General features: G+C 50.5%; 2 protein-coding genes across 9 annotated transcripts in view; one reads left to right on the forward strand and one right to left on the reverse strand.

The window, feature by feature from the left end:
• The first annotated feature begins 3,153 nt into the window (after nt 1-3,153).
• On the forward strand, nt 3,154-8,348 carry SLC2A4RG (SLC2A4 regulator). The gene is given in 9 exon segments (XM_052784570.1): nt 3,154-3,324; nt 5,352-5,533; nt 6,542-6,651; nt 6,735-6,979; nt 7,338-7,438; nt 7,552-7,816; nt 7,962-7,967; nt 7,969-8,042; nt 8,139-8,348. Coding segments are annotated over 9 exon segments (1,203 nt in total). The 5' UTR covers nt 3,154-3,216; the 3' UTR covers nt 8,251-8,348.
• A 1,723-nt stretch (nt 8,349-10,071) lies between these two features.
• Nucleotides 10,072-27,190, reverse strand: part of ZBTB46 (zinc finger and BTB domain containing 46) — a 61,345-nt gene continuing 44,226 nt past the window's right edge. For 7 of the 8 annotated variants that reach the window (XM_052784643.1, XM_052784582.1, XM_052784600.1 and 4 more), the window contains 2 exons: nt 21,207-21,382; nt 10,072-15,321 (listed from right to left, as the gene is read on the reverse strand). In XM_052784643.1, the coding sequence (XP_052640603.1) occupies nt 14,935-15,321; nt 21,207-21,382 (563 nt within the window). In that variant the 3' untranslated portion in view covers nt 10,072-14,934. The remainder of the gene's footprint in view (nt 15,322-21,206; nt 21,383-27,190) is intronic. The other variant, XR_008234782.1, reaches the window with a different exon arrangement.

The raw sequence follows: 27,190 nt of genomic DNA on the forward strand, positions 1-27,190 counted from the left end.
TCCTCATCCCCGGGGACAGCCGGGTGCGGGGGGCCCTGTGGGCTGCCCATCACGGTGCTGCACTCTGTAGGGGGTTGCACGGTGCTGCATGAGGTATTGCACGCCGCATGGTGCTGCACACTGTAAGGATCTGCACCCTGCGTGGCTCCACAGCCCGTATGACGGCTCTGCATGCTGTATGGCTGCGCGCAGCATATGGCTCTGCACCCAAACCAGCTTCACACCTATAGAGCTCCACATGCTGTACGGCTCCGGACCCCGTACAGCCCCGTACCCCACGCAGCTTCACACCCCAAATGGCCCCTGCGGCTCTGTACCCCACCAGCAGGCAGCTCAGGAGAGTACAGGCAGCGCGGGCAAGGCCCTGGCTCCCTCTGCAACCCCACCTGGGAGAGGGAATCCGGGTACCACGGGGGCATTCCCAGGGATGCCAGTGCCGGAATGCCACCCCGCAGAGCCACCCTGCCCGGGAAAAGGGGTTCTGGCTGGCGGCACCGGAGCCCTTGTGCAACGGGCAGGCGATGCTCGCGGGAATTGCACAATACCGAAGCTGCTGGAGCCGCCAGCTCAGCGTTTCGGCCGGCGTTAATGATTAAACCAGAGCGGGGGGCGGCCGGCGGAACCACCACCCGGGTCCCGCTGCGGCAGAGCCTGGGCTGGTTATCATAATTCCAGGAGGAGGAGAGGCGTCGTGTCTCCCGCCAGTGCTGAGGAGCTCGGTCATTAACTCCTCCGGGGCTGCGCTAATGAGGGCCGCGGGGCCAGAGCCCACCGGGGCTGGGACAGAGCTGCGGGATGGGGACGAAGGCTCCTCCAGCCGTGTTCCTCCTCCTGTGCTTCCCACCGTGGCCCCGCCGGGGATGCTCCCGGTCCCCGGTGGCCCTGGCACCGCCGGGGCAGGTTTGGGGCCCCGCGGGCACCCCGGTTCCTGGGGGGACGCTGCCCTTCGCCTGGCTGCTCCCCCCCTTTCTGCGGCATGCAAGGGGACCCCTCGGTTGGCCGTGTCGGGGTGACACCCGGTCCCTTGGCCCCGGCACGTGGGGGCTTTCCCAGTTTGCCGTTTTTTTTCACGCCTACAGAAGCACCCAGCCCCGGGCATTGCGCAATGCAGAGGTGACACCTCCAGCCGCCCCCTAGGGCAGGGGACGACGCGTGGCCATGCGCCCCGAGACCCCTGCCCCTTCGCCACGCTGGGGGCATCACCCCCCCCACCACCAGGCAGGGGATCCCCAGGACCCCGGCCCCAGCACCCCCATAGCCCTGATGTGCGGGAAACACCGGCGTCGGCCAGCCCAGGACTGCGGGGGGACGGCCGGGGTGGGATGGCCGGGGGGGGGACAGGCGGGGGGGGACAGGCAGGGGGGGACAGGCAGGGGCCACCGGCCAGGACAGCCACTCGGACTCTGTCCTGGCCTTCAGGCTGCCGGTTGGTAAATCAAAGAGCAGCAGGGCCTGGGCGGCCCCACACCGGCACCCGGCGCTCCCAGCACCGCAGGGTTTGGGGCAGGCGAGGAGCAGAGCGTGGGTGGGTGCCAGCCTGGGCTCCCCGAGCACCCCATGTGCCCCATGCACCCGGGGCACCCTATGAACCCCAGTACCCCACGCACCCTGGTACCCCATGCACCCTACAGCACCCCAGTATCCCATGCACCCCACTTACCACATGCACCCTACAGCACCCCAGTACCCCATGCACCCCACCTACCCCATGCACCCTACAGCACCCCAGTACCCCATGCACCCCACACACCCTGAGCACCCCATGCACCCTATGAACCCCAGTACCCCACGCACCCTGGTACCCCATGCACCCGGGGCACCCTATGAACCCCAGTACCCGATGCACCCCACGTACCCCATGCACCCTACAGCACCCCAGTACCCCATGCACCCCATAGCACCCCAGTACCCCATGCACCCTACAGCACCCCAGTATCCCGTGCACCCCACATACCCCATGCACCCTACAGCACCCCAGTACCCCATGCACCCCATGCACCCCACACAGCCTGAGCACCCCATGCACCCTATGAACCCCAGTACCCCATGCATCCTGCTACCCCATGCACCCTACAGCACCCCAGTACCTCATGCACCCCACGCACCCCAGTATCCCATGCACCCCATGCACCCTACAGCACCCCATGCACCCCATGTACCCCACGTACCCCATGCACCCCACACCCAGCCCTGCCGTTCTGGGTGGCTTTTGGCAGCGTTTCCTCGGCGCGGGCAGGACTGACCTAACCCGTGCCGGGTTGGGGACCCCTTTCCCGCTGGGAATTGCCCTCGCACCCCAAAAATCCAGCCCCCCCCCCAAGCAGAAAGACACTGTAACTTTTGGGGGAGCCCTATAACTTCCAGTGGGTCTAAAACTTTGGGAGGAATTTGGGGGCGGGGACCCCTGTAGGTTTTGGGGAGTGTAACTTTGGGGGGAGCCCTGCAACTTTTGGAGAACCCCTAGAACTTACCGAAAGCCCTATAATTTGGAGGGGGGGGGGGGTCATAACTTTTTGGGGAGCCCCACAAGTTCCAAGGCTCTAAGTTTCGACCCTGTCGGAAGGAGCCGGAGTTCTGGGGGGTGGGGGGTCCTTCGAGCTGGCGGGACCCCCGCGCTTTGGGGGGAGAACCTTTAATTCCGCCTAATAATAATAAAATCAGAACTTTTGGGGGACACGCTGCAACTTTCGGGGACCACCCCCTGACTTTGGGGGGGGGGTGACTTTACCGGGGCCGCCCTTCACTGTGAGAGTCCCAAAATTAACGGGGGGGGGGGACACGAAATGCCGGTTTAAGGGGGGGGGGTAGGGGGTTTGGGGGGGGTCCCGGGCAGCGCGCGGGGCGGCGGGAGGGCGGGGCGCGCGAAGATGGCCGCTGCCGGCGGGGGCGTGTCGCGGCGGGGCTTGGGAGGGGCGGGGGGGCGTGTCGCGTCGGGGAGGGGTGGGGCGGGGCGTGCCGCGGCGCGTCAAGTGGCAGCCGGAATCAACCAATCACGAACCGGAGGAGAGCGGCTCTCGTCTTCCAACCCGGGTAAGCTGACCAATGGTGGTTGGGAGTGGAGGAGGTGGGAGGGGAGGGGGGGGGGAAAGTGGATGGTGGTGGGGGGGGAAGGGGGTGTGGCCTGGCCGGCGCCGATACCGGGCCGCGCGCGCGGCGGAGCGCGCTCCCCCGCCGGGCCCGGCCGCGGCCGCCGCCGCCGCCGTTGCCGTTTCCCTCATGGACCCCCCTCGCCCGCCCACGGTTTTATTAGCAGCCGCCCGCCGCCGCCGCCGCGATCCTCCACCGCCTCCTCCTCCCGAACCCGGCGGCGGCGACGCCCCGAAGGTACCGGGGGTGGTGAACCGGGAGAAGGGGGGGAGGCGGGGGGGAGGGAGGAGGGTTTGGGGGTGGAGTGTGTGGGGGGGGGGAGAACCGGGGGAGGGGGGGGGGCGGTGACAGCTGACAGCGGCCCGCCCGAAACTTTCCCCGCCGCTAAAATGGCGCCGCTCGGGGACAAACTTTGGGGGGGGGGGGAGGCGGCGGGGCGCGGGGGTGGGTACCCCCCCCCCCCGCGCCCCGCCGCCTCCCCCCCCCTCCCCGGTGGGTTTTGTCGTGGGCTGGTTCTTCTCCCCCTGAAGGATCAGCGCCCGGATCCCGGTAAATCCCAGGGGAGGGGGATTCCCAAGCCCGGGGCGAGGGGGGGGAGTCTAGCTTGGGATCTACCCCCCCGCCTCTACGACCGACTCTGGTGGGTCAAGAACTAATGAGATCCTGGCTGGATTCCCCCCCCCCACCCCCAGCTGCAAGCCTGGCTTGGTTTTTTTGGCTAAGGGGGGGGGGGGGGGAATCCTGCTGGATCCTGGGGGGGGGATCCACTCACTGGGCTCGCCTTCCGTGGTCCCAGTTCTGGAAGGGTCCGTGGGGGGATCTGTCAGCAGCGAGGGATCTGCTCCGTCTTGGTGCTGGTGGATATTCCTCCCTTGGAGCGGCGCACTCGGCTCCCTGGAGCGTGATCCCTGTTGGATTCCAGCCTTGGGGAATCCACTGAGGAGCTGCCCGGAGAGGGATCCGCTCCGCCCACCCACGGGTGCTGCTGTGGGAGGGCAGCCCTGCCTTGGTCCCTGCTCGGCAGAGCCGGGGCGGGGGATTCCTGTTGGGTCCCGGCTCTGCTCCAGAGGATCCGCTCGGGATCTGCCTGGAAAGGGATCTGCCTTGTGCCGGTGCGTGGGCAGGCGGCACTGCTGTCCTGGAGCAGGCCAATCTGCTTCTGCAGAGCTCGGGGATCCCTGCGGGATCCCAGCCCAACTCCGGCGGGATCTGCTTGTGATCTGCCTGGAGAGAGATCTGCTCAGCGCTGCCGCACAGCCAGAGGACAGTGATGTCTTGGAGCTGACCCCGTCTGCTCCCCGCTCTGCAGCGCTCCAGGGGTAACCCAGCTGGATCCCGACCCTTTGGGATCTTCCAGGAATCTGCCCCGGAGGGATCTGCTTGGTGCTGAGAGTCAGCCAATGGACACGGCTGTCTTGAAGCAGCCCTGAGGCACGCACCAAGTCAGCTCCTTCCTTTGCGAGGCTCGGGGGAGATCCCAGCTGGATCTGAGCCCGGGGTGATCCGCCCAGGCATGGCTGGTAGAGGGATCCACCTGGTGACCGAACTTGGCCGGTAAATGCAAGTGACCTGGGTCAACCCCGTGGGAAAGGCTGCTCCCCGCTTCTCGGGGGATCCCCGTGGGGCCCTGGCCCCAGGGAGATCACCTGGGATCCGCCTGGAGCGGGATCCACTTGGTGCTGGCGCTCAGTCCGTGGGTGCTGCTCTCTCCGAATGGGCTGGCAGGGCCAAGCCTGCTCCCTGCTCCGCAGAGCTCTGTGGGGATCCCCGCTGGATCCCGGGCGATCTGCTCAGAGAGGGATCCGCTTGGTGCTGGCATGTGGCACGTGGGTGCTGCCGCCTTGGAGCCGCCCTGCAGGAGGGTGTCAGGTCTTCTCTCCTGGCTCTGCGGAGATCCCAGGTGGATCCCCACTGCGGTCCTGGGGATCCGCCCGGGGAGGGATCCACCGGCTGCCGATGCTTAGCCAGTGGGTGACAGCGCTGGGAGCAACCTCGCAGGAGGATGCTGGCTGCTCTCGCCTCTGCGGAGCACCGGGGGGGGATCCCTGCTGGATCCCAGCCCCGACCTGGTGGGATCCACCTGGGATCTACCCCAGAGGGACCCACCGAGTGGCTGGCAGGGTCCTGCCGCAGCCCCGCCTGGAAGCGCCGCGCCGGCTCCCCTGGGCCGCCAAGCCCTCCCCGCCGAAGTCGGGGAGATCCCCGCGGGATCCGGTGCTCCGGGATATCCCTTGCTGACGACCGACCCGCCGTTTCTCCCACAGGCTCCTCTCCCCTGCGGCGGCCGGGGGCTGCCGTCGGGAGCCGAGGGCTGGCTGCCACATCTGGGGGAGCCGCTGCCGCGCCGGGAGCCGGCCAGCCGGGAAGCGATGCTGCGGGTGCTGGACGCCGGGCTGGAGCGATGCCTGGCGCTGCATTCGGCGTACATCCCCGTACCCCGGCACAGGTAGGACCACGACGGCAGCGGGGTGAGCAACGGTGACGGCCACCACCCTGCCAAAACCTCCTGCCGACACCGGCTTCACCGCGGGAAGCTGGGATTTTTTTTTTTTTTTTTTTTTTTTTTTTCCCCACTTGGCTGCAAGAGGAGGACTTTGGCCGCTCGGCCGCAGCACCGGGGTCTCTGGCTGTGACCGGCTGTCCCGTGTACGGCGGCACCAAGGGCTCTGCCCGGCCGTGGCCCCGCCGGGTGATGAAGCAAGGTGCCATAGATGAGCCCTCGAGCGGTTGCGGTGCTCAGCGCCGGCGAGGCTTGCCTCGCCGGCGCTGAGCACTGCAACCGCTCGAGGGCTTGGAGAGCATTGCCACTCTCCAGCGCCGTATTTATCAATCCCCATGGCACGAGAGGTTTGCAAAATGGCTTCTGTTGCTCTTGACCTCTCGCTTTTTTTTTTTTAAATTTAATTTTTTTATATTTTTTTGTTGGTTGTTTTTTTTTTTTTTCCACTTCAGGAAGTTGTTTGGTCCCAGCTGAGCAAACCCCGTGTTTCTCGGCACTCGCGGCAGGATGCAGGTGCCGGTACCCTCCGGCGCGGCGCTGCCCGCGGACGTGTAGGGTTCCCCCCCCCCCCCCCCCCCCCCGAGTGGTAAACAGCGGCGTTTTGGCTAGGTGCCTGTACTGCTGCCTGCGCCGCTGCCTGCACTGCTGCCCAGCGGGGTTTCCAGTCTGGCTGCTGGGATGATGCCTGGGTTGGCCTGGTATCTCAGGGTGCTGCAGGGGATGGGGCACCCATGGGTGCCTTTGCATGTGGTGATGCCCCCCAGCACGGTGTGGTCACCCTGTGCCACCCATGTGTGTTGTCCCCCCCGCCAAGCCACCCCTGGGGTGGGTGCAGACCCGACCACGGTGGGTGGGGGGGGTCCCAGCACCTCGGTGGGTGATGGAGAGGGATGAAGGGTCCTGGGGGGCTTCGTCCATCCTCACCGCAGGCCCCCCCTTTGCTCTCGCTTGCAGGAAGCTCTCGGGCAAGGCGGGCATCGATGAGGTGATGGCGGCCACGGTGCTCACCAGCCTCTCCACCAGCCCACTGGTGCTCGGTCACCCGCCTGCCACCCCCGCCCCAGGTAAGAGCGTGCCCCCTGTCCACCCCTCCCCATCCCTGGACACGTGTCCCACGGCAGGACCTGACCTTCCTCCTCCTCGCCAGAGCCCGGTGGTGAGGTCTGGAAGGAGGCACCCGCCATGTCCTCCAGCTGCAGCAGCAGCAGCAACACCAGCGGGGACTGGAGCTGGGACCCCCCCAGCGACCGCTCCACCCCCTCCACCCCATCGCCCCCGCTCTCCAGCCACGTCCCCAGCACTTTCCTGCCTGCCCCGCTGCCGGACGAGGGCCCTGACGAGCCCGACGGCACCCACTTCGTCTTCGGAGAGCCCATGCCGCGGAAGAGGAAGGTGGGATGAAGTTGGAGGTGGCGATGGGGACGAGGTTGGAGACGGTGGGGGCTAGTGAGGATGGGGGTGAAGAGGAGGATGAGGTTAGGGATGGGGCTGACAGTGGGGATGAGGTTGAGGATGGGGGTGATGATAGGGGTGAGGTTGGGCATGACAATGGGGATGATGGTGGGGTTGGAGACGAAGATGGGGATGATGATGGTGATGGAGGTGGGGATGGGAACGATGCTGGGGATGATGGTGGGGTTGGAGACGAAGATGGGGATGATGATGATGATGGAGATGGGGATGGGAACGATGCTGGGGATGATGCTGCGGACAGGGCCGGGGCTGCCAGCCTGATGTATCCCTCCTGCAGAACTCCACCAAGGTGATGTTCAAGTGCTTGTGGAAGAGCTGCGGCAAAGTCCTCAGCAGCTCCTCAGGGATGCAGAAGCACATCCGAACTGTGCACCTTGGGTAAGCGCCCGGGGTCCCATGGGACACCCCCAGACCTCCCCCCCAATGCCCCCGGCGGGGTCCTGCCGTGGAGGGGAGAGTGCCGCCCCAGCCGGACCCTGCTCTCCCCGCAGTCGGAAAGCCGACCTCGAGCAGAGCGACGGCGAGGAGGACTTCTACTACACGGAGCTGGACGTGGACGTGGACTCGCTGACGGACGGGCTCTCCAGCCTGACGCCCGTCTCCCCCACCTCCTCGGTGCCGCCCGCCTTCCCCGGCCCCGAGGCGCAGGGTCCGGTGCCGCCGGCGTTGCCGATCCCCGACCTGGCGTTGGCCTCCCCCCGCAGCCCCCCGGCCCCCCCAGGCCTCTGCCATGTCCACACCGACCACGCGTACCAGGTGAGGGGCTGGGGGGGATGGATGGGGATGGAGGGGCTGCTGCCGCGCTCCCCTCCCCATCACCGTCACCCTCCGGCCCCCCCCAGCCGCTCGGCGCTGGCGTTGCAGCCGAGCTCTGATGCGGGGCCGTCTCCTCTCTCGACAGGGCTGCCCGGCCCCCCCCGCGGCCACCGGTGCCCCCCACCGTGCCCGCCCCACCGCCACCCAAGCCACCTGCCATCCCCAGGTGAGCCAGCACCGTCCGTGCCCTTACCCCGTCCCCTCGTGTCCGTGTGTCGTGTGTGTCCCCCCCCACCCTGTGACGTGTCCCCTCTGCCTGCAGGAGGCCGCGGGGGGAGGCCAAGAAGTGCCGCAAGGTGTACGGCATGGAGAACCGGGAGATGTGGTGCACGGCGTGCCGCTGGAAGAAGGCCTGCCAACGCTTCCTCGACTGACGCCGGTGCCGCCGGTGCCACCGGTGCCATGGCCCTCCCTCCTTCTTGCACATTTTGCACTCGAGGTGCCTTCGCGCCCCCCCCCGCCGCCCCGGGGCCCCCCCGGACTCAGGGAACGGCCCCCCCAAAAGCTTTATGCACACAGCCCCCCCAACCCCGCCACCACGGAGCTTGTCCTAACCCCCCCCCCCCCCTTTTTTTTTCCCCTTTGAAAATAAGCTAAATCTATCCCCCCCTCCCCATCCCTTGCCGGCACCGCGGCGGGGGCTGGCGGGTGGGGGGGCTGGCTGCTCCTGGCCCCCCCCCCCCCCCATACCAGGTTGGGGACCCCCCCTCCCGGGGCTGGGGGCTGTCCATCGCTCAAATAAGCTGTGCCTGCGGCCGGTGGGGGCTTGGAAAAGGGGGGGGTGTCCGTTCCTGCCCCCCGCCTGCTCCCGGGGGGCACCCCCAGTGCCCAGGGCAGAGGTGGGCGCCTGCCCCCCCCCCTTAACCCCCCCCCAGGGGGTTTTTACTCTTTGTATCGTCGTTTCTCTCTATTTTTCGTATCGGGGGAGCAGCCGCTCCCGCCGGGGCGATGCTCCGGGAAGTGCCTGCAGGAATGCGCCCATTTGCACTAAGCCAAACTGCACAAAGAGGTTTCTTTTTTTTTTTTCTTTTTTTCTTTTTTTTTTTTTTTTCCTTTGTGTGTTTTTATTTTTTAAATAAAATATATGAAAATTCGTATTTTTAAATACTCTCTCCCAGGTCCTGAGAGCACACTGTCCGCGGTACTGCGGCAGCGTGATGCCTCCGGCCCTGGGGGTTTTTAAGGGGCTTTATTCCCTTCAAAACTCTTTTTTTTCCCCCCCAAACCCTTTCTCCCCTCTCATCCCCATCACTCACCTGCCCGGGCAGCGGCTCAGGACTGGGTTTTGGCCGGGCCACACCACCCCTCTCCTCTCCCTGCACCCCTCCCCATGCAAGGATGGTTGGGATGGGGACAGGGATGGGTGCGTGGCACTGCCACCCTGCCCGGCCTCGCACCCGGGGCCGTGCCAGGGCAGGTCCCCCCACCTTGCAGGAGGGTTCCATTCGCATCAGGGACCCCCCCTCTTTGCAGGGTATCCCCCCCCATCGCAGGGGGTCAGAGCGCTTCAGCCCCATGGGCTGGGGCGGTGCTGGGCCTCCCCATTGTCCCCGACGCGGCGCCGACGGGGATTTGATGTGTCAGATCCAGAAGAAAAAAAAAAATAAATATTTGGATTCTTTTTTTTTTTTTTTTTTAATTATCATTGTTCTTTACTTACTTTTAAGACGGGCTCTGCGCTGCAGGGTGGGCAGCCCCAGACCTCGTGCTGTCGTCCCCCCCCACCTTGCATCCCCCTTCCCCCGGGGATGGCATCCCCCCATGCATCCTCCTGGGGGTTGTGCAAAAGGGGTTACTTTAATTTCAAATAAAGCCCTAAAAATAAGGAAACTGCCACCAACACTTACACACCAGAGGGGTGTGTGGGGGGGAATGAGCTGCAGGTGCCCGTTTGGGATGGGCATGGGAAAGGGAAAGGAAAAGGCAAAGGCAGCATCACCCCCAGCCCAGGGGCGAGCCGAGCTCCCCGTGGGGGTGAAGGGGAAATTTTGGGGAGCGGGGACCCCCCAGCAGCCCCACCTCAGCACCCAGGAGCCTGGGGGGTGCGCGGCCCTGCAGCATCACAGGGCTGCAGCTGGGTGGTGCCCGTGGCCCCCGGACGGCACCGTCATCGCCCCATCTGTACGTGTCCAACGAGGAGAAAAAAAATAATACATTTTAAAAGAAAAAACAAAACCGAAAACCAAGACAAAATGTTAGCAGCAATTTCCCAATTTATTGAAACTGATTGATTTTTGCAAGTATGTCTAAGCTAAATCCCATCACAAAGTAATTATAATCAAGAGGCACGCCTCCGGCATGCCCAGGCAGACGAGAAACTGGGAGATCAACTAGAAAATAAGGTCATATTTACCTGAACTACATTTACAGAAAATCAGTACAACACAGCCATGTTCTCCCACTGACTTCTGGTTACTAAAATCTCCTCAACCTCCCCAAAATATTAAACACATCTTCAATACAAACACAGGTTTATAATAATTAATATAAAGTCAGTATAATATAGAATATTCCCAGCAAAAAAAATAATCAACAATCTTCAAACACTGTCCCTTTTTTTTTTTTTTTTGTTTAGCTTTATTTTTGTAGACAGGTTTAAAGCACATTGAAAAATAAATATATATGAAAGCATACACACAGCACTCTTACTATGCGGAACTAAAAAAAAAAAAAGGCAGAAATTCAAAACACAATATAGAATCTAAAAAATAAAAAGAACCATTAAGTATGGCTTTCTTAGGAGTTGCACATGTCACAGAATGAGCTAAAATAAGATTATTTTTCATAATATTGCAAAAAATTCCAGTTTTTGCATTATTTTCATGGAGTTTCTTTCCTAAAGGGCGATGTGCAAAACGGGAAGTGTCGAGGCGGGGGGTGCTCGGGGGGGCTCAGCCCCAGTGGGAATCGGGACTCCGTCGGGGGCACGAACCGAGCCTCCATCCAAGTCATCAATCCCAAAACACACGCACCAAACCCCAAAGCAACGCGGCTTTCGCTTTGGAAAAGCGGAGTATTTAAAGGCATGAGTCGAGAGAAGAAATAAAACGGGACCTAACACTAGAGCAGGTTTTCTTTCATACGAAAAATATTCCTTTTGTAGTCCAAACCACTGATTTTTGATTAAAAAAAAAAAAAAAGGAAAAGGACAGTCACTTCGCAAACCTTCATTAGACGCATCCCTCTCTCGCCTCCCCACAAAGTCACTCTGTAGCTGCGAGGCTTGAGGGTGACCTTAAAATATACAAAACTGGGTGATTTTTAAGTTTTAAATAAAATTTTTGAAAATGAATTGACAGAAGGCCATGCAAGAACCTCATTTGTCTTCACTGTTCAAGATATTCTCCAAATGCAATATCAGACCAAGGCCCACCTTGTGTGTGATTCTGTGTATTCCTTGGGGACTTTTTTGGGAGGGCAAGGGCAGGACGATGCTGTTTGCACCCTGTTCTGCGCGAGATGGTTGCAACACATGGCTTGAAATGTTCTTTGTCCTCCTGGCACACTTTAATATTTAAAAAAAAAAATGAGGATAATAAAGAAATTCAGGGAGGGACATCTACAAGTATGTGCGAATACTTAAAAAAATTAGTTGCAAGTTATTGAGACCAAGTGTATCAATTTTTTACCTATAAGGGAGTTATTTTTTTGAAACTAAATCTGTATATATATACACACACACACACACATATATATATATATATTTAGAAAAATTAAAAAAAGGGAACCTCAGTGAGGTATACAAAGCCCTGAAGGGAAATACAAAGACGAGATGCTAGAGGTTACTCAAGCTAGCGCTGGATAGAACAGGCAGAATTACTGGGGTTTTGTTTAAATCTCAAAGAGCAGAAGAAGTTTGCATAGGCAGTAGATCCAAGACGCACCCAGACAGGAGCCCGAGGGGTCCGGTTGCACGGAGCAACTGATGAAGTTTTATAAAGTTTTGCCATTAAAAAAAGCCCAAATTCCTTTTTCGAACCCAAGCCTCACGAAGTGCCTGCCAGAGCATGGAAGTTTAAAGACTAATTCCTGCATTTCCAAATGTGCACACCTCCATCAAAACAAAGCACTTAAAATGTACATCAGGTGTTAGAATGATTTTATTTGGTATATATAGTGTATGTTAGTAATATAGAAGCATGTGCTAGATTATAATGGTAACATTGTAAAAGTTAGCTTTTATGTGGATTTTCTGTTTTTCTCTCCTTTTTTTTTTTTTTTTTGATTTATTTTCTGCATCCTCGGCTCAAAGAGCTTCAAAGTGGCACTACTAGGAAACACTTCTGAAAGCCACCTGGCTTACTGCCCACCCTTTAAAAAAAAAAAAAAAGGAAAGAAAGGAAAAAGAAATATAAAATATTTCCAAAGGAATTGCAAAGTAAAGCTAAGCACCCCATAACTCCAATTACAAAAATCGAGTCACCCAAGGGCGAGGGCAGGGAGGAGCGAGGAAGAGGAGGACTTGGAGCAACATCTCCTGCTCCTCCTTGGAAGGTACGACAGCGGATGCACAGCCCAGCATCGGAGGAGATGGGTGAGACGGAATGTCACAGAAACTGAGGGGTTTTGAACGGTTTGGGTTTTAAAACTGTTTTAAATAAGATTTTTACATATAAAAAGCAAAGCTACAGATATCTTTTAAGTACTGCATGTATTTGTCTACATGTAACAGGTGAGGCTGCAAGTTCAGGACCTCAGACACCCCTTACCCCCCCTCCATATTTACAGGATAAATGACAATAAATACAGAGCCCGCACTCCAAGAGGCAAAAGTCAGGGTAACAAAACAGTGACCTCGCTCTGGGACCCCCCCACAACCGCTACGACTGCTGGAAAAAAAGTATACAGAGGTCCAATTGTAAAATACTGGGTTTGTTTACGTCTTTTTAAATACAGTAGGAGGGCTTTACAAGAAGCTAAAATGCAAAATCAGATTTTTACAGTTTAACAGAAATGTTTCTGCATGACCCTACTCCTCTATTCTTTAAGTATTTAAAGAGGGTTATCTATTCTCACTGGCTAAAAGCAACAAGTCCCACTTAACTCCTTCAACCCTAAGGATCAGCAGCAGCAGAGACGGTGCTTACGTGGCCTCACCAAACCAAACCAGAGGATTTTAGGAAAGACCCATGTTTCCCAATCACTGACGTGCACTAAAACCGATAGACCAGGAGCCTGGGAGCTGCTGGAGGCTCCCAGTGAAGGCAATCGTCAGCGTGAACCGGGATGATGCACACAGAGAGAAGGCGGCAAACTTTTGCAAGGAACTGAGGAGCAGAGAAAGGAATTGAATGCCATAAACCCAGGATGCAACATAAATCAGGGAATGAATAAAGAACCGGCTACTGCAGGCGCCAGGATCGAGGCTCCCACTGCGCTCCACCAAATCCTGGCACCGAGTGGCTTAAATCCTTCAAGATTATTTGCTTTACAGGGTTTTATTGTACAATATACTTTTTATTTCCTTTGCTGGGTGGAACCACGCTTTTCGTTAAGGACCACCAGACCTGCAAGAACGCTCTCCACCCCGCAGGGATCGCCTGTCCCACCATGGGAGGAAAATAGCACCTTTAGTCATTTGGCTTTCTGGTAACGGGTTGTCTTTGTGGCAAGTTTCAAGATACCATCGTCACAGACATTGTATAAAATTGCTCCATGGCAAGGAAAGAGTGAGGTCTTCAGCTTTTTTTTTTTTTTAATTATTATTTAAAAAAGCACCAGAAGCAAAGAGGTGAAGGGTAAAACAAGCTGCTTCTTCAGGAACAAGACACTTCCAACGCACTTTGTTGCTGTTGTCATTTAGGTGGAGCTGGAAGAAGGCAACAGTGGCCGATATGAACAAGGAGAATCCAACTACCTGGAGCAGCCCCACAGAGTCTGTTAGGAGATGCTGGGAGAGAAACCTGGTTCTTCTTTTAAAAAATAAAAGGTTTATTTGAAAACTTACATGGAACCAGCGCAGCTAAAGCTGAAGGTTTGTGTCATGAATTAAGTAGGTGTTATGCCTACCAGCAATGAATGAAAATTTTGAGATTGGCAAGGAAGAACAACGTACCCAGGTGAAATCCTGGCCCCACCAAAGTCTACAGGACGGGAGCAGCAAGATTTCCATCCAGTTGGGATCTCCTCACCTTGGCTTCTTGCATTTCCCAGTTCATCCTGCACTTTGCTAAGCGCCTCATTTTTGCTACGGTTTGCATATATCTACGAAAAAGGCAGCTGAGTAAAGGGAGAAGAGTGAAGATATTTGCGGAGAATGACAGGTAGAGAATTACCTGTGTCCTTCAGAGCAAAGGGTGCTTCTGGAAGCACCAGCACGCATTTCAGGGACCACGGATAACCAAGGCTGGAAGACGGGACGTGGGTAAGATGCCAGTAGGTCATAATCTTTCTCTGATGGTGATTCTTTTGGAAGCTAAGAAGCTAAGAAAAGAATTCGTAAGGCTGTAATCTGACTTGCCTGTTGATCTATTTGGCTCCATAAAAAATAATAAAAACTCTCTTTAAATAACTTTGCAAAAGGCCTGTATCATCAAGGGAAGCCCTCCAACACACACATCGATTTGCTTTCACAACGTTAGCTTGTAATTCCACTGCTGCTGGGATTTTAGCACACAGACAAGGTGTTAAAAAAGAAACAAACAACCACCACCAAAAAAACCCGCTTCAGACACAAAAATCTCCCCGGTGTTCGGTTCAGGGTGGGAAGGGCACGAGGACGCATGCTTCACCCAGCCTCCCCATCGCGCAGTGCTCACACCTGCAGAAACTCTACCTCACGTGCATGCAACCTGGCTGGCTCGGCCGGAGGGGCGGCCGCGGTTGGGGTTGTTCATGAAGGGAGTAGGGGGAAGGCGAAGTCAGTCACGTCGCTGGAAGCGACATTGCTAAGACAGTATCTGAGTGGAACAGAGAAGGACTTGTTTAGAAAACACAAGAGTTATTTTGCACACATGGACGACAACAAGGCTACTTAGTTTTTCCAACATACTCCTTCCTCCCCCACCCTCCCTCCCCCTACAAACAACAGAGCGAAACAAAAACCAAAAAAAAAATCCCTAAGAAATCCAGGTAAAATCCTTGTCGTTCTCCCCAGAGTTGTCCTGCTCCTGCGGAGAGTCGACATCTTTGTCATCATCCAAAATCACGTCATCTTGTGACATTCCCACGTCATCCTTCCACTTGATGTCATCGTCATCTCCCATCTCCTCGTCTCCTTCCACTTTGATGTCATCTGGGTCTTCCATGTACTGGCCTTCCCCGGGGTAGCACTCGTCCGGAGACCCTTCTCCTCCGTTGTGGTCCAGGTGACCAGCTATGCCTCGACCAGAGCAATCGGCACAAACTCCGTGGCGGCGAGAGCCGTGCTTAATCCCCACGCTGGCCGCAGACATGAACACTCGGTTGCATACTTTGCAGACGTATTTTTTATCTTTGCTGTGGACCTGGAAAAGGAGAACGATCAGAAAAGTTAATGCCGAGGGAGACGGATCGAGAGCCGCAGGAAAGGACAGGCTCCCCTGTCCTTCTGCAAAGGCAAAACCACCGCAGCCCACGACTGCAACCTGAGGTTGTCACCGGCTTTCATCGTGAGCTCAAACCCACCACAATTAATTCAACCCTGTAATGGTGTCATGCAATGGAAAATCCTTTTGAGACTGCCTTTTCATCATCAAACTAGTAGTTCTGAGAGGAGCTTTTATCACTCCGGTTTTTTTCTCCCCTTTCTGTTTTTCTGGGGTGCAATAGTTGCATTATACCACCACCACCACGAGGAAAATTTTAAAAAGGAAAAAAATCCTACCAGCCCCAAGCACTGGTTCTCCACAGACCAGAGCAGAGCAACCCATGATCAGATCACATTAATTTAGCGGTTTCTCTCCTGATCCCACTACTGCCAAGAACCAAAGAGTTGGAGCCCCATTAATGTATCCTGTATCTCTAAAAAAATGCAGCCTAATGCACTTCTAACCTTATTTCTGACTACTTTGGTGGCTGAAAAATGGTTTGTCACAAATGTTTCTGTTCTGTAAATCATGCTGCATTTTATGTCTGAGAATAACAGGCATACAGAGCTATCACACTTACAGAATAAGCGGTAAGTGGGAAAATGCTCTGCGGGATACCAGAAATCACTTCAAGATTCAAACTTCACTACACAATGAGCAAAATTACGTACTTTGAGAAGCACAAAACCACCTAATCAAAGGTAGAATCTGTTGCTGGCTACTTTTGCCATGTGTGGAAGGCAAGGAGCTTGCTCAAAACGTTCACCTGCTCCTCTCCCAAAGGAAACGGCCAACCGGTACAGTGAGAACTCCTGAATTCCGCCACGAGGAGCCTCATCAGGTCCTTTCATTTACATATGTATACAAAAAGATATATAAAATACATATATATATATTCGTTTTATTTATATATAAAATAGTTCAGTTGTAATGGACCTACAACAACCATCTAGTCCAACTGCCCGACTTCTTCAGGGCTGACCAGTATATGTTATACATATATATTTTTTCTTATATATATATTTTTTTTTCTTTATTTTTTTATATATTAAGACCACGGCAGGACAGGCCAGGAGCTCGCCTTGGCCAGTGCCCTGTCGCTGGCACTGATCAGCAGGAGACACTTTGGGAAGCGGTGTAGAAGCAGAGGAGGCTCCACCATGTACTACACTGTTCAGTGGTTAGTGATTTGGGGTCATCCTGAGCAAGCCCGTTTCGTGCAGACCATCAGCTACCAGAGCGTCTGGGCATGTATCGTCAGTGCCTAAGCCTGGTTTTAGCTCATTTATTCTTTTCACGCTCACAACAGCCTGTAGGAAAGGTTTTAAACATGCCTTACATTGAAAAGTCCTTCCTTTTATTTTCAATCAGTTGCCTGGCGAGGCCAGTTCCCCGCTCCTGCCCCAGCACGGGATCACCTGCTCTCACAACCAGATTGTCCATAACCCTGCGCTCATTGCTGATCCGGAATACCCAGCCGAGCTAAAGGTATTTGGGAAGAGGACAAATTGACCCATCTTACCCCCTCAGCCCCCACTACCACAGGACACTCGCTCAGGCCTTGTATTGCAGTGGTCCCGACCGCGTTCAAAGCCTGCGAGCTCTTCTGATCTGCTCTGGCTTCAGGTTTCCCTTGCTCTGAGCTAGTCCTCGCGGTGTATTCTTCAACTGCATCAAGCAAAGTCATTGTATTTTATTTTTTTTTTAAACTACATGTAAGTTTTTTTAAAAGCAATTGGACAGGGCTGGTCAGAGTCGTCCAACAGGATCTATAGGCATCAGTCATTTGTAATTGTTAGAAGAATGATTTTCAGGCATCAAAAGATGAATAGGATTACAGAAGGTTGTCGAGGGCGCAGAATAAGGGCTAAAAGAGCCATACAAAAAAGAAATTATAAAACAGGTACTAAAATGATGCGTAATTGAAATATCTGTTAAAAAAACTGATCGCCTCTCTCCCTCTCTTCCAATGCCGACAGTTTAGTCAGCATATTCAAATGAACCATACTACTGGATGGAGCTGAGCAGAAATTAATCCTATTTTCCTTATAGCCAAACTAGTAAGTATTAAACACAGAAACGCCGTTTGGCCCTCAGTATCTGAAAATGCCATTAGAAAGACCACATTCTGACTAAATACCAATATTCCAAGGCAGAGAGGGGAAAACATTGTGCTGACAACACCCTAAATTTCTGCAAAAAAAATTTAAAAAAAGGGAAAGTTCTTAGAAATAAAATGATGGAGGCAACCAGCTGGCACGACAAGGTGTTCCCTGCTGCAAAACTAGTAACAGATCTTGAAATCTGTGTGCTTGCAGCAGGACTGAGCTCACTGCTTGGATCTGCCTCCTGAACACCAGAACCCCAACAACACCCCAAGGAAATAACGAAGGGACATCTCGGGGAGCAGGCAGTCCCCCAAGCAGATGGCTGGGCACTCATCCGAATGGACACACACGCACGAAAGGAAGCGGCAGTAGATGGTGGGGTTTTGAACACCATAGCAACTCCTCACGTAAGCCCCTTGATCACCCCGGTGCAAGGGGCCGGGGCTAACCGCCTGCCCGGTGCAAGCAGCACCGCCGTTTGGCAAGCTGTGCTGCACCGAAACGCCGGCATCTGCTGCGAGTGGACAACTGGCTTCCAGCTGAGCGGGCAGCAGCTCTTCCCAGGAAAAGGAACACGCTTTTGCAACAGCAGCAGGGACAGAGCAAGCTGCAGAGGTGGTGTAATGCCTGGAATAATAACCAAGTTCTCTACGGATTTAAAAAAATATTAAAAAAAAAAACCAAACCAACTTTTTAAAAAAGCTACCGCAAGGAAGTAGAAGCTCTGTACGCAAACAAAGCTGCTCTTTCCCATCTAAATTTATCCTGCCAGTTTTAAGCGGTTTGCAGTCACTTGCGATGCTGCGACAGACCAGGTAAGAAAGTTCAGTATAAATAGAATCACGTGGAGACAAGTCACTTCAAACTAGAACCAAGAAACTTTTGGTTAAGTTTTTTTAAGCTGAAAACCTGGAGGGTATTACAGGGGTAGTGCTTCCTTCTGGACACAGCCTGTTCACTGCAACAGGGTGAGAAACCTCGGTTTATGGTCTGCCACCACACAGAAGTATCACTTGAGATGCAAAGATTTTTTTGAAAGAAAATCTTGTTTCTACTTTAATGTTCCAATTCAAAGAAAACAAGCGTTTCTATTTAATTTGAATTTTATATAAAGACTATAAAGATATGCTTTTTCATCTGAGTTAAACAAACTAAAATAGCCTCTTCTGTCTTTGGTTATCAGTTGAGAAACAGACAGAAACAAGGTTTTTGGTGTGTTAAATCTACTTCCTTTTCCTACATTTTATTTTCATAACACACATTTTTATTTGATGCACACCAGCATTCATCTTTACAGATTTACCTGAGAGTTGACAATTAAGCCCCAAAACATCAGACGCACCGGAAATAAGATGACAAGACAAGCAAAGCGTATGAATCCAGCAGTTAACCTTGCCACAAGCACTTCAGACAGCCTGCTCTACCGCTTTTGTAAATGAAGATCACGGTGTCATTTGCATTTAAGAAAATATACCTTTTCATAGCTTCATTTCAAAAGAAACTTCAGAAAAATACTGAAACTGGAATTTTTCTGGGGCCTTACAACAGTACCAAAAAAACCCCAAACCCTCAAATCCCTGTCCTTTTTTCTTTAGTGCATCCATTCCAAGATACCTCAGAGTCATTTATGGCTCTTTGGAAATGAAAACAAATCAGTATTGTCAGGGTTGCACTTTTTTCAGGAACTGGCACTAAAAATTTGTAATCCAGCTGGTATTTTCAAAACTAGCTTCGTTCCTGACATAAAAGAAGTCAGGGAGAGATTCAGACAGACATACATCCTCTCCTGTATGTGTTCACAAATAGCTGATCTCACCTCCCTGGGTGTATAACAGAACTCAAACTTCAGACTCAACAGAATCAAATCACTCACCTAGAATGATTCCAGCAGCAAAACAATGAGACCTAAAATTAATTTGCAGATCACCTCAGTTTCAGTCCTGGAGGGTATAGGGTATATATATTTTTTCCTGCCTTCCCCATGGTATGTAAAAATATGCCGATTCTCATTAGTATCAAAATTTACAGAGCAAGAAAAGGAATTGCAAATTCTGTTATACTTGAACCATGCTGCATTACTGCTATTAAATTGCCTTTGCAAGAAGGTATGCAAGGGGACGCACGTGCTTGCAGGACTAGGATGAGGGAATTAAAGTTCTTTGTGGCTTTTTGACAATTATGACCAGGAAAACATTAATTCCTCTAAGCACACCTCCTCCAGTAAGATATTCTTTACATTCAAAATTTAATAGAGAATAAAAATATGACATATATAGATAATATAAATATGGAAAAAGTTATTTAAATGACCTCAACAAATCAATTCTTAGTCACCGAAACTGTCAACACTCTTGTGATTATTTTTTTTTATATCTCACTGTATTAGAATGTCACAGCTACCGTCCCCAGTATTTAAAAAAAAAATTCAAATTTTCTCTACAAGCTTAATTAGAGGGTGTCCTGGTTTCAGCTGGGATAGAGTTAACTGTCTTCCTAGTAGCTGGTACAGTGCTATGTTTTGAGTTCAGAGCGAAGAATGTTGATAACACTGATGTTTTCAGTTGTTGCTCAGTAGTGTTTAGACTAATGTCAAGGATTTTTCAGCTTCTCATGCCCAGCCAGTGAGAAAGCTGGAGGGGCACAAGAAGTTGGCACAGGACACAGCCAGGGCACCTGACCCAAACTGGCCAACGGTGTATTCCATACCATGTGACGTCCCATCCAGTACAGAAACGGGGAAGTGGGGGGCAGGGATTCGCCGCTCGGGGGACTGGCGGGGTGTCGGTCGGCGGGTGGTGAGCAATTGCACTGCGTATCATTTGTACATTCCAATCCTTTCATTATTGCTGTTGTCATTTTATTAGTGTTATCATTATCATTATTAGTTTCTTCTTTTCTGTTCTATTAAACCGTTCTTATCTCAACCCACGGGTTTTGCTTCTTCTCCCGATTTTCTCCCCCATCCCACTGGGTGGGGGGGAGTGAGTGAGCGGCTGCGTGGTGTTTAGTTGCTGGCTGGGGTTAAACCACGACAGAGGGGCACCAGAGCTTGCTGGCATGCATTACGGAAATAATTATGTAGAAACTATTTGCTCTTCCACAACATCACCTCTACACCAAGCTTTGAGAAACCACTTTAAGATGGCAAATTAATTCTCCCCTGCAAAAAAAAGCAAAGTTTGGCTTAAAATTTTATTTCTGAAGAAGTTGTGAAAAGCCAGACAATGGCACCAGCCATCCTCCTTGTCGGTTTTGAGAAGCCATCTTTAATAAAGCATAACATTATTTCCGATAACTAAGTGCTGCCAGACCCAAGTAGCTTTGCCTCGAATTCTTCTTGCCGAGCGACTTTTGTTTTAAAGCTTTCTGCACCGAGTCATTCAACCTATTAAAAAAAAATATTTCGTTTTCCATCCTGAAGACAGCATTAGCTATTCTACCTCCCGTCCTGAATGCTCAGGCTCTCCCTGGCAGTCAGGGTTGTGTGGGAAGGAGAAGGCTGCGCTGGAGAGCAAGTGGAGGTTAGCTCTGGAGGAACAGGCAATGAGACATGGGGCCTTTGAAAGGAGGGGAAAAAAAGATACTGGAGAAGTCTTCAGAGGAGCCGCACAGGGGAAAACAAAATACAGACCAAAATCAGATGAAGCTCCCATTATCTTTAACCTGAACAAATGGGCTGTTTCCACCCAAGGCGCGCAGCAGCAGCACTCTTACCAAGGTGTGCCGCTTCATGTGCTCCCGGCGGGTGAACTTCTTCCCACAGATCTCACAGGGATAGGGTCTTTCTCCCGTGTGGGATCGCATGTGTCTCTTCAGGATGCACTGATGCATGGCTGAAAAACTGCAGTACGGGCACTTGAATTTCTTCCTGATGACTGTGAACTCGTTGACTGTAAGAGAGCAAGCAAAACACGCAGATTACTTTCAGAACATCTCAAAAAGGTCAGTCTTCTCGTTTATTATTTCACTATTAAATTAGTTCACTGTGAAATCACACTCTCACCTCTTAACCGTCTACAATTTTTTTTTAATCCTTACACTATATTATTGCACTTGTATTATTAAAGCTAAGAACTGCAGGTACCTTCATCAGAGAAGCTTTTGAACAAGCCAGCACACAAACATTTAGCAACAGTCTGTAACACACATTGCCTAACGCTTGCTAAATGGCAAATAAAGAGGGCTGACAATCTGCTATGATTCTGATTTATTGTAACAAATCATCCTAAATATCAAGATCTAAAATTCTAACACTATTATTTGTGGAAGAAGTAGCTAGCCGTGAACAGAAGACCGCAAATGTAACACCCTGCCAGTGCCATGCGCTTTAGTTTTATTTATGGGGCGATGCAAGAACATCATCACACACTCCAGGAGTATTTCAGTGAAGGTGCAGAGACTAAGGATTACCCCGAAGAAAAAGAACAGTTACAACAAACATACTCTGCGTTATCCAACCCTCCACTAGTATTACCATTGCGACATGGATACAGAAATACAAAAGGATGCATAATGTTGAATTACAGCATAACCCTTGCAAGCCTCCTTACAACTGTATATGGCCCTTGATGGATCTTTTTTCTGTCCCTCCCAATTGTATTTTGCTGAACTAGAAAAGGGATGAATTCTCTGAAGCCGTTCTGACACTGTCGATTCTGTTCTTCTTGTCATCTCCTCAGAAGCGCACTGAAAGCAGACCCAGGGGACACGTACAGTATCGACAGCCCAAGGGTCTAATTTGCCAGAAGAATGCACACAGCAGCAGCGTTGGTATTTCCTTCTCCAAACAAAGTGAAAGTGCAACATGCAAAATACAGCAGGTGAAAACAGAGTATTTGTTACTCCCTGAGGACATCCACCCACTGTAAGTTTGGAAGTGACTGTCCACGTGGATATGATTTTAAATCTCCACCTTCTAATAATTCTATTGCTTTCCATTAGTATGTTAATTTTCACCCACTTTGCTTCTAATTATTGTTATTTCTCAAAGCAATATATTGTTTACATAACAACGAGGGAAAGCAAGCAAGCAAGTTCTAGTTAATCACCTTAAGTACACTATCGCGTATGTAAATGGCTCTTGGTAAATGAAAACAGTCTATGTAGGCGAGCTAAGGGAATAAGGGAAATACCAGACCTACTATATGGCTGCTAACATACTGAGTACTTTGCAATATTTTTAGATGCTTATAGAAATGTTATCTCCTACAAGTGCCCTACGAGCTGAATATGCAGTGCATGCCGTTAGTATACCACCGATAATGCCCTGGGAGTTACACTGTACACTGGAAAACAGCTACTTAAAAATGGCCTTTTTTAAGAAAGTCAGTAGGCCAATGTACTCTGTGCCGTTTAAAGCCCAATTTGTGGGCTTTTTTTTTTTTTCCCTTCTGTTTTTAAAATTTACTTTGTCTTGTATTTCCAATACAGGTAAAAACAATGTGAAAAGTAACTACATTTGTCATTCATGTAAAAGTGCAAACTACATGACACTATTAAAAGGCATCTTTAAATAAGGTAACACCACTCTTCGTAATCAGTTCAACACAAGCTCATCTTAGAAGTAGTATTCTAAGAAGTTTTTTACTGTCCTAAAGCACACTAAAAGCATGGTTCAAGATCTTAAAAGCTGCCATGATAAGAGTTTCGTCTTAGCATTTGTTTTGACTACTTGGAATTAAACAAATCCTCCACACAGGTAACTTTGAGGAAAAAACAATTCCTTTGATTAGCAGTTTGAATTGGATCTAATATTCTTACATTCTTTTCTTGTGCTCCTAACTTGCTGCTTTGGGCTGCTCAGCAACTGTGGTGGTCCACCCTACAGGTGCTTTTTTTTGGTGGTTTGGTGGGGTGTTTTTCAGCACATTTGTAAAGCTGTCAAGAGAATTTTCTAGCCCAAGGAGAAGGAAAAAAAAAAAAAAAAGCCTACTCACCTGGGCCATGGCGGCAATACTGACGACAGGGAAAGTGAGCACTAAAGAATATTTTATTCACCCGTCAGTAAAGATTACTCACTGAGATGAGGCAGCATTTTGAAGGGCTGGTTTCATGTGACTATGCACTTGCACTGCTCTGGGAACCTCCCAGAGGAGATACTTTGATGTGGCCTGATGCCCAGCGCCTTGTGCAAGCTCTTGTTGATAACCTAACAACCCAGCCCTTCTCCTACCCCATACCTATCTTCTGATTTACAAGATTTTTTTTTTTTTTTAAACAATTAGAATATGAAAACTCTTGCTCTACTACAGGAAAAGTATTTTTTGCTTTATCTTCTCCTTTGGATTTGACACCCCCTTGTCTATATGATCAGAGGCAAGGAATCCACTTTCTTCTACAGCAAGTATCAATTTTATGATACAAAGCTATTTATGATAAATACCTTTCTGGTCTGATCTTGTAACTGCTCGATTATTAGCGACAGGCCACACAAACACTTATATTCCCCAGGATCACTATAAACCTATTACTATGGAGTCTAGACAAGGTAAGGAAGCTATAAGCTGATCAAGGGAAGTCAAGAGGGGACACGTAACCCTCCTTCCTCCAGTCCAAGGCCACGTCCAGTACTACTCAACAACACAAACATGCTACATGTATAGACCACAGCTAGCAGGACAAGCTGCTCGGCAAGTCAGGTTTAACCACCTCACTCTGGAAAAAATTGACATGGAGATCCTGACAGCAACCAGATCCCAAGATTGTAAAGCAAAAGTGCTTTGGAGAAGAGAACACCACAAAATCCCTTATTTCCTATATTGCCAGATTGTACCTGATCCTGTCATTTCCTAAATGAGCAGATGCCTCCTCTCATTTACTGTCCGTACCTGTCCCTTCACTTTATGGCTGAGCTACTGTAGAAGCTGAAAAGGCAACTCCAAAAGTTAGGTGCACAACCTGCACCATTGGCATGCTACTTTCACACACAAATAGCCACGTTTCCAACACATGAATGTATTTCCAACAACATATTCGTAACACTTTCTGATTTCAAGATCCCTCATGCTTACTTTTGCCCGCACTCAGCTTAAGTCGCTCGAGAATAACATTTTCAAGCTTCTAGTACGCTTATATTTAAAAATAGTCACAGAACACTTTTTGCAACTATAGTTTTATTGAAAACTATTTTTTCACCAAATAGCCATATATTTAGTTCTTGTATCTACAAAAGCAAACACCTGAAAAACAACAGCATTGTTAGAAAAATAACTGTATTGCAGAGTTAACATTTTCACAGTACTGTTAAATATATGCACCCACCAAGTACCAACTTTGGTATGAGTATAATCTTTTGTCTAAATGACAATATTTTATAGAGCTTACGTACAGCAGCATTAAGGTCCTAAGAAATAATCTTTAACAAGATCATCACGACCGTTAACAGCAGTGCCGTAGATAACTAGCTACTGGACCCAACTACAGGAAGAACAGCACCAAGAACTGGAGAACGTAATACAAACAGTGCCATAGTAAAAATCTATGTCCTTAACTTCACTAAAGTATTTACAGAAGATGTGCATGTTTAAAACCAACACAATAATGGTTGGAAAAAAGCCTTTGGTATCGTCATCTCAAGTAACTTTACTTATTTCACTGAGGCTGCTAAATGAAATAGGCTTCTACATCCCTGACTTGAGAGAAGGAAAAGCACTAGTGATATACTGCCCGATAGAGCTGCTTTGTATTAACTCTGCAAACCCGTATGTAGTTAATCATCACTGAAATACTACACTCATTTGGCTATCACGAAGAATTCACAGACTTTAAGAGAATTCTTGTCCACTTAATCCTCATTGTGTTTAAGGTTATAAATAGCAAGGTGCAATTTAACTGTCAAGCTTATACTTCCCATCATCTTCCCATGCCACTTTCTAACACAAAAATCCTGCTTTTAAAAAGTTTTCTACATGAACTCTGTAAGCCTCTGCTATGTTATACCCTATGGTTAACATTTTAAAAAACCTACTCCTGATCCTGAAGGAAAACACTGGAAATTCTCAGTGTGAAGTCAGGGAAGTACTCTGATGTACAGGCCAAGTAAAGTACTACTTAAACCTCTATTAGAGAGGATCAGTTGACCCGACTATAGAAAAAGAGAGTTCCATGTTGAATTAAATTCTCAAATATGAGAAAAAATGAACAACCATGAAACATCATTAACTGTTATCCTGTCAACGAAGCCTTTTAGAATTTGCTGAAATTACTTTTGCTGGCATCTTACTTTTCCGATTCAGACAAATCCTACCATGCTGCTCCCAAATTTCCAGATTAGACTCATTTTGGTCACAACTTTCTCTTCTGGCTCAGCCTTCTCCTTCCTCGCTTGCTGGTTATTTAAGAGCAAAATAAATTATAAGGCAATTAAACTGACACCTGTAACAAGGGAAGCTGACAGACTGAACCATACACATTCACAGACAACCGTGATCCACAATGCCAAAGACATCAATGGGAACAAGAGCAAAAAAGACAGACGTGATTTTGCAAAAAAAATATAAAATTTTAAAAAGTGATTGAAGTATGGTGTACTACACTGATTATGTAGGAACATAGTCTCAACTCTGACCACAGCGTGCCCAAACGAAGAGTAAGAACTAAGCCAAGCAGGGAAACTCCAGCTTCCTAACCCTGAGAAACCCAGCCCCGACGCGGCACGGAGCCATCTCCCTGAAGCTCCGACTCACAGCAGGAATGGGCAGAGCAGCGCTGCACCAGAATATATCTGTTCCCTCTCTGTGAGGGCAAGGGCAGCAGGAACTGGATGATCTCTCTCATCTAGCTTTCCACAGGCAACAGCTTTGCAAGAAACTCTTGCCTGGAGACCTCCAGGCTGCTCAAGTCCACTTTGTGCATGACCAAACATTTCTCATTTTTGTCTCCCTGAGATACAACAGTATTATGAGAAAGAACTTTTCTGAAGAACTCTAAAGATCATTTGTAGAAGTTGCTTTCATCTCCTCAGCTGTCTCTCTTGCACATTAAGGAAAGCAACCTTACAACCCTAGAGCTCAAGCTGCTGACAAGCTGTGTTGTACGCAGAGCAGCTGGGAAGTGCTACGCTTAATTATGCTACTTTTATTTCACAGTTACTATGATCTGGTTTTGAGTGTAAATATAGCAAGAGACAGAAATATTTAATCTTTTAAGAAAATAAATGAATTTCATATAATAAAATAGGAATTAGAGTAAGACTGCTACCCTCCAGTAACAACCATTACTGATTTTGTATGTGCATCCTAAGTTACAATTAGATCTTCTATGTAAAGCCTCCTCTCCTCAGTTTGAACAACATATATTCAGTCTGGCTAAGTTAAATACATCATATGAAACAAACAAGTCAGAAAAATTTACAGAATACCCGAAAACCACAGCCATACTCCAGTGTATTTTTTAAAAAGTCCTAAAAGTACTCAAACATAATACCAATAAAATATACAAGCCTTGCAACAACTTTCAGGCCCAAATAATATACCCTGTTGTACATATGAACAAGCAGCATGTTTTTCTCCTTTCAGTGACATAGAAAACCAGACTTTATAAACAGCTTACAGGGCTGAGCAACCCAGTGCTTTCACAGCTCCTAATCTCAAGCTGAAAAACCCTGAAATGCCTGAATTGTCTAATGGACAGAGCACTAGACCAGAACTCAGAAGACTGAATTCTGTTATTAATTCTATTGCTAACACGCTCAACAAGCT

The sequence above is a fragment of the Harpia harpyja genome, chromosome 1 (genome assembly GCF_026419915.1).
Source record: "Harpia harpyja isolate bHarHar1 chromosome 1, bHarHar1 primary haplotype, whole genome shotgun sequence".
NCBI classification, from domain to species: Eukaryota; Metazoa; Chordata; class Aves; order Accipitriformes; family Accipitridae; genus Harpia; species Harpia harpyja.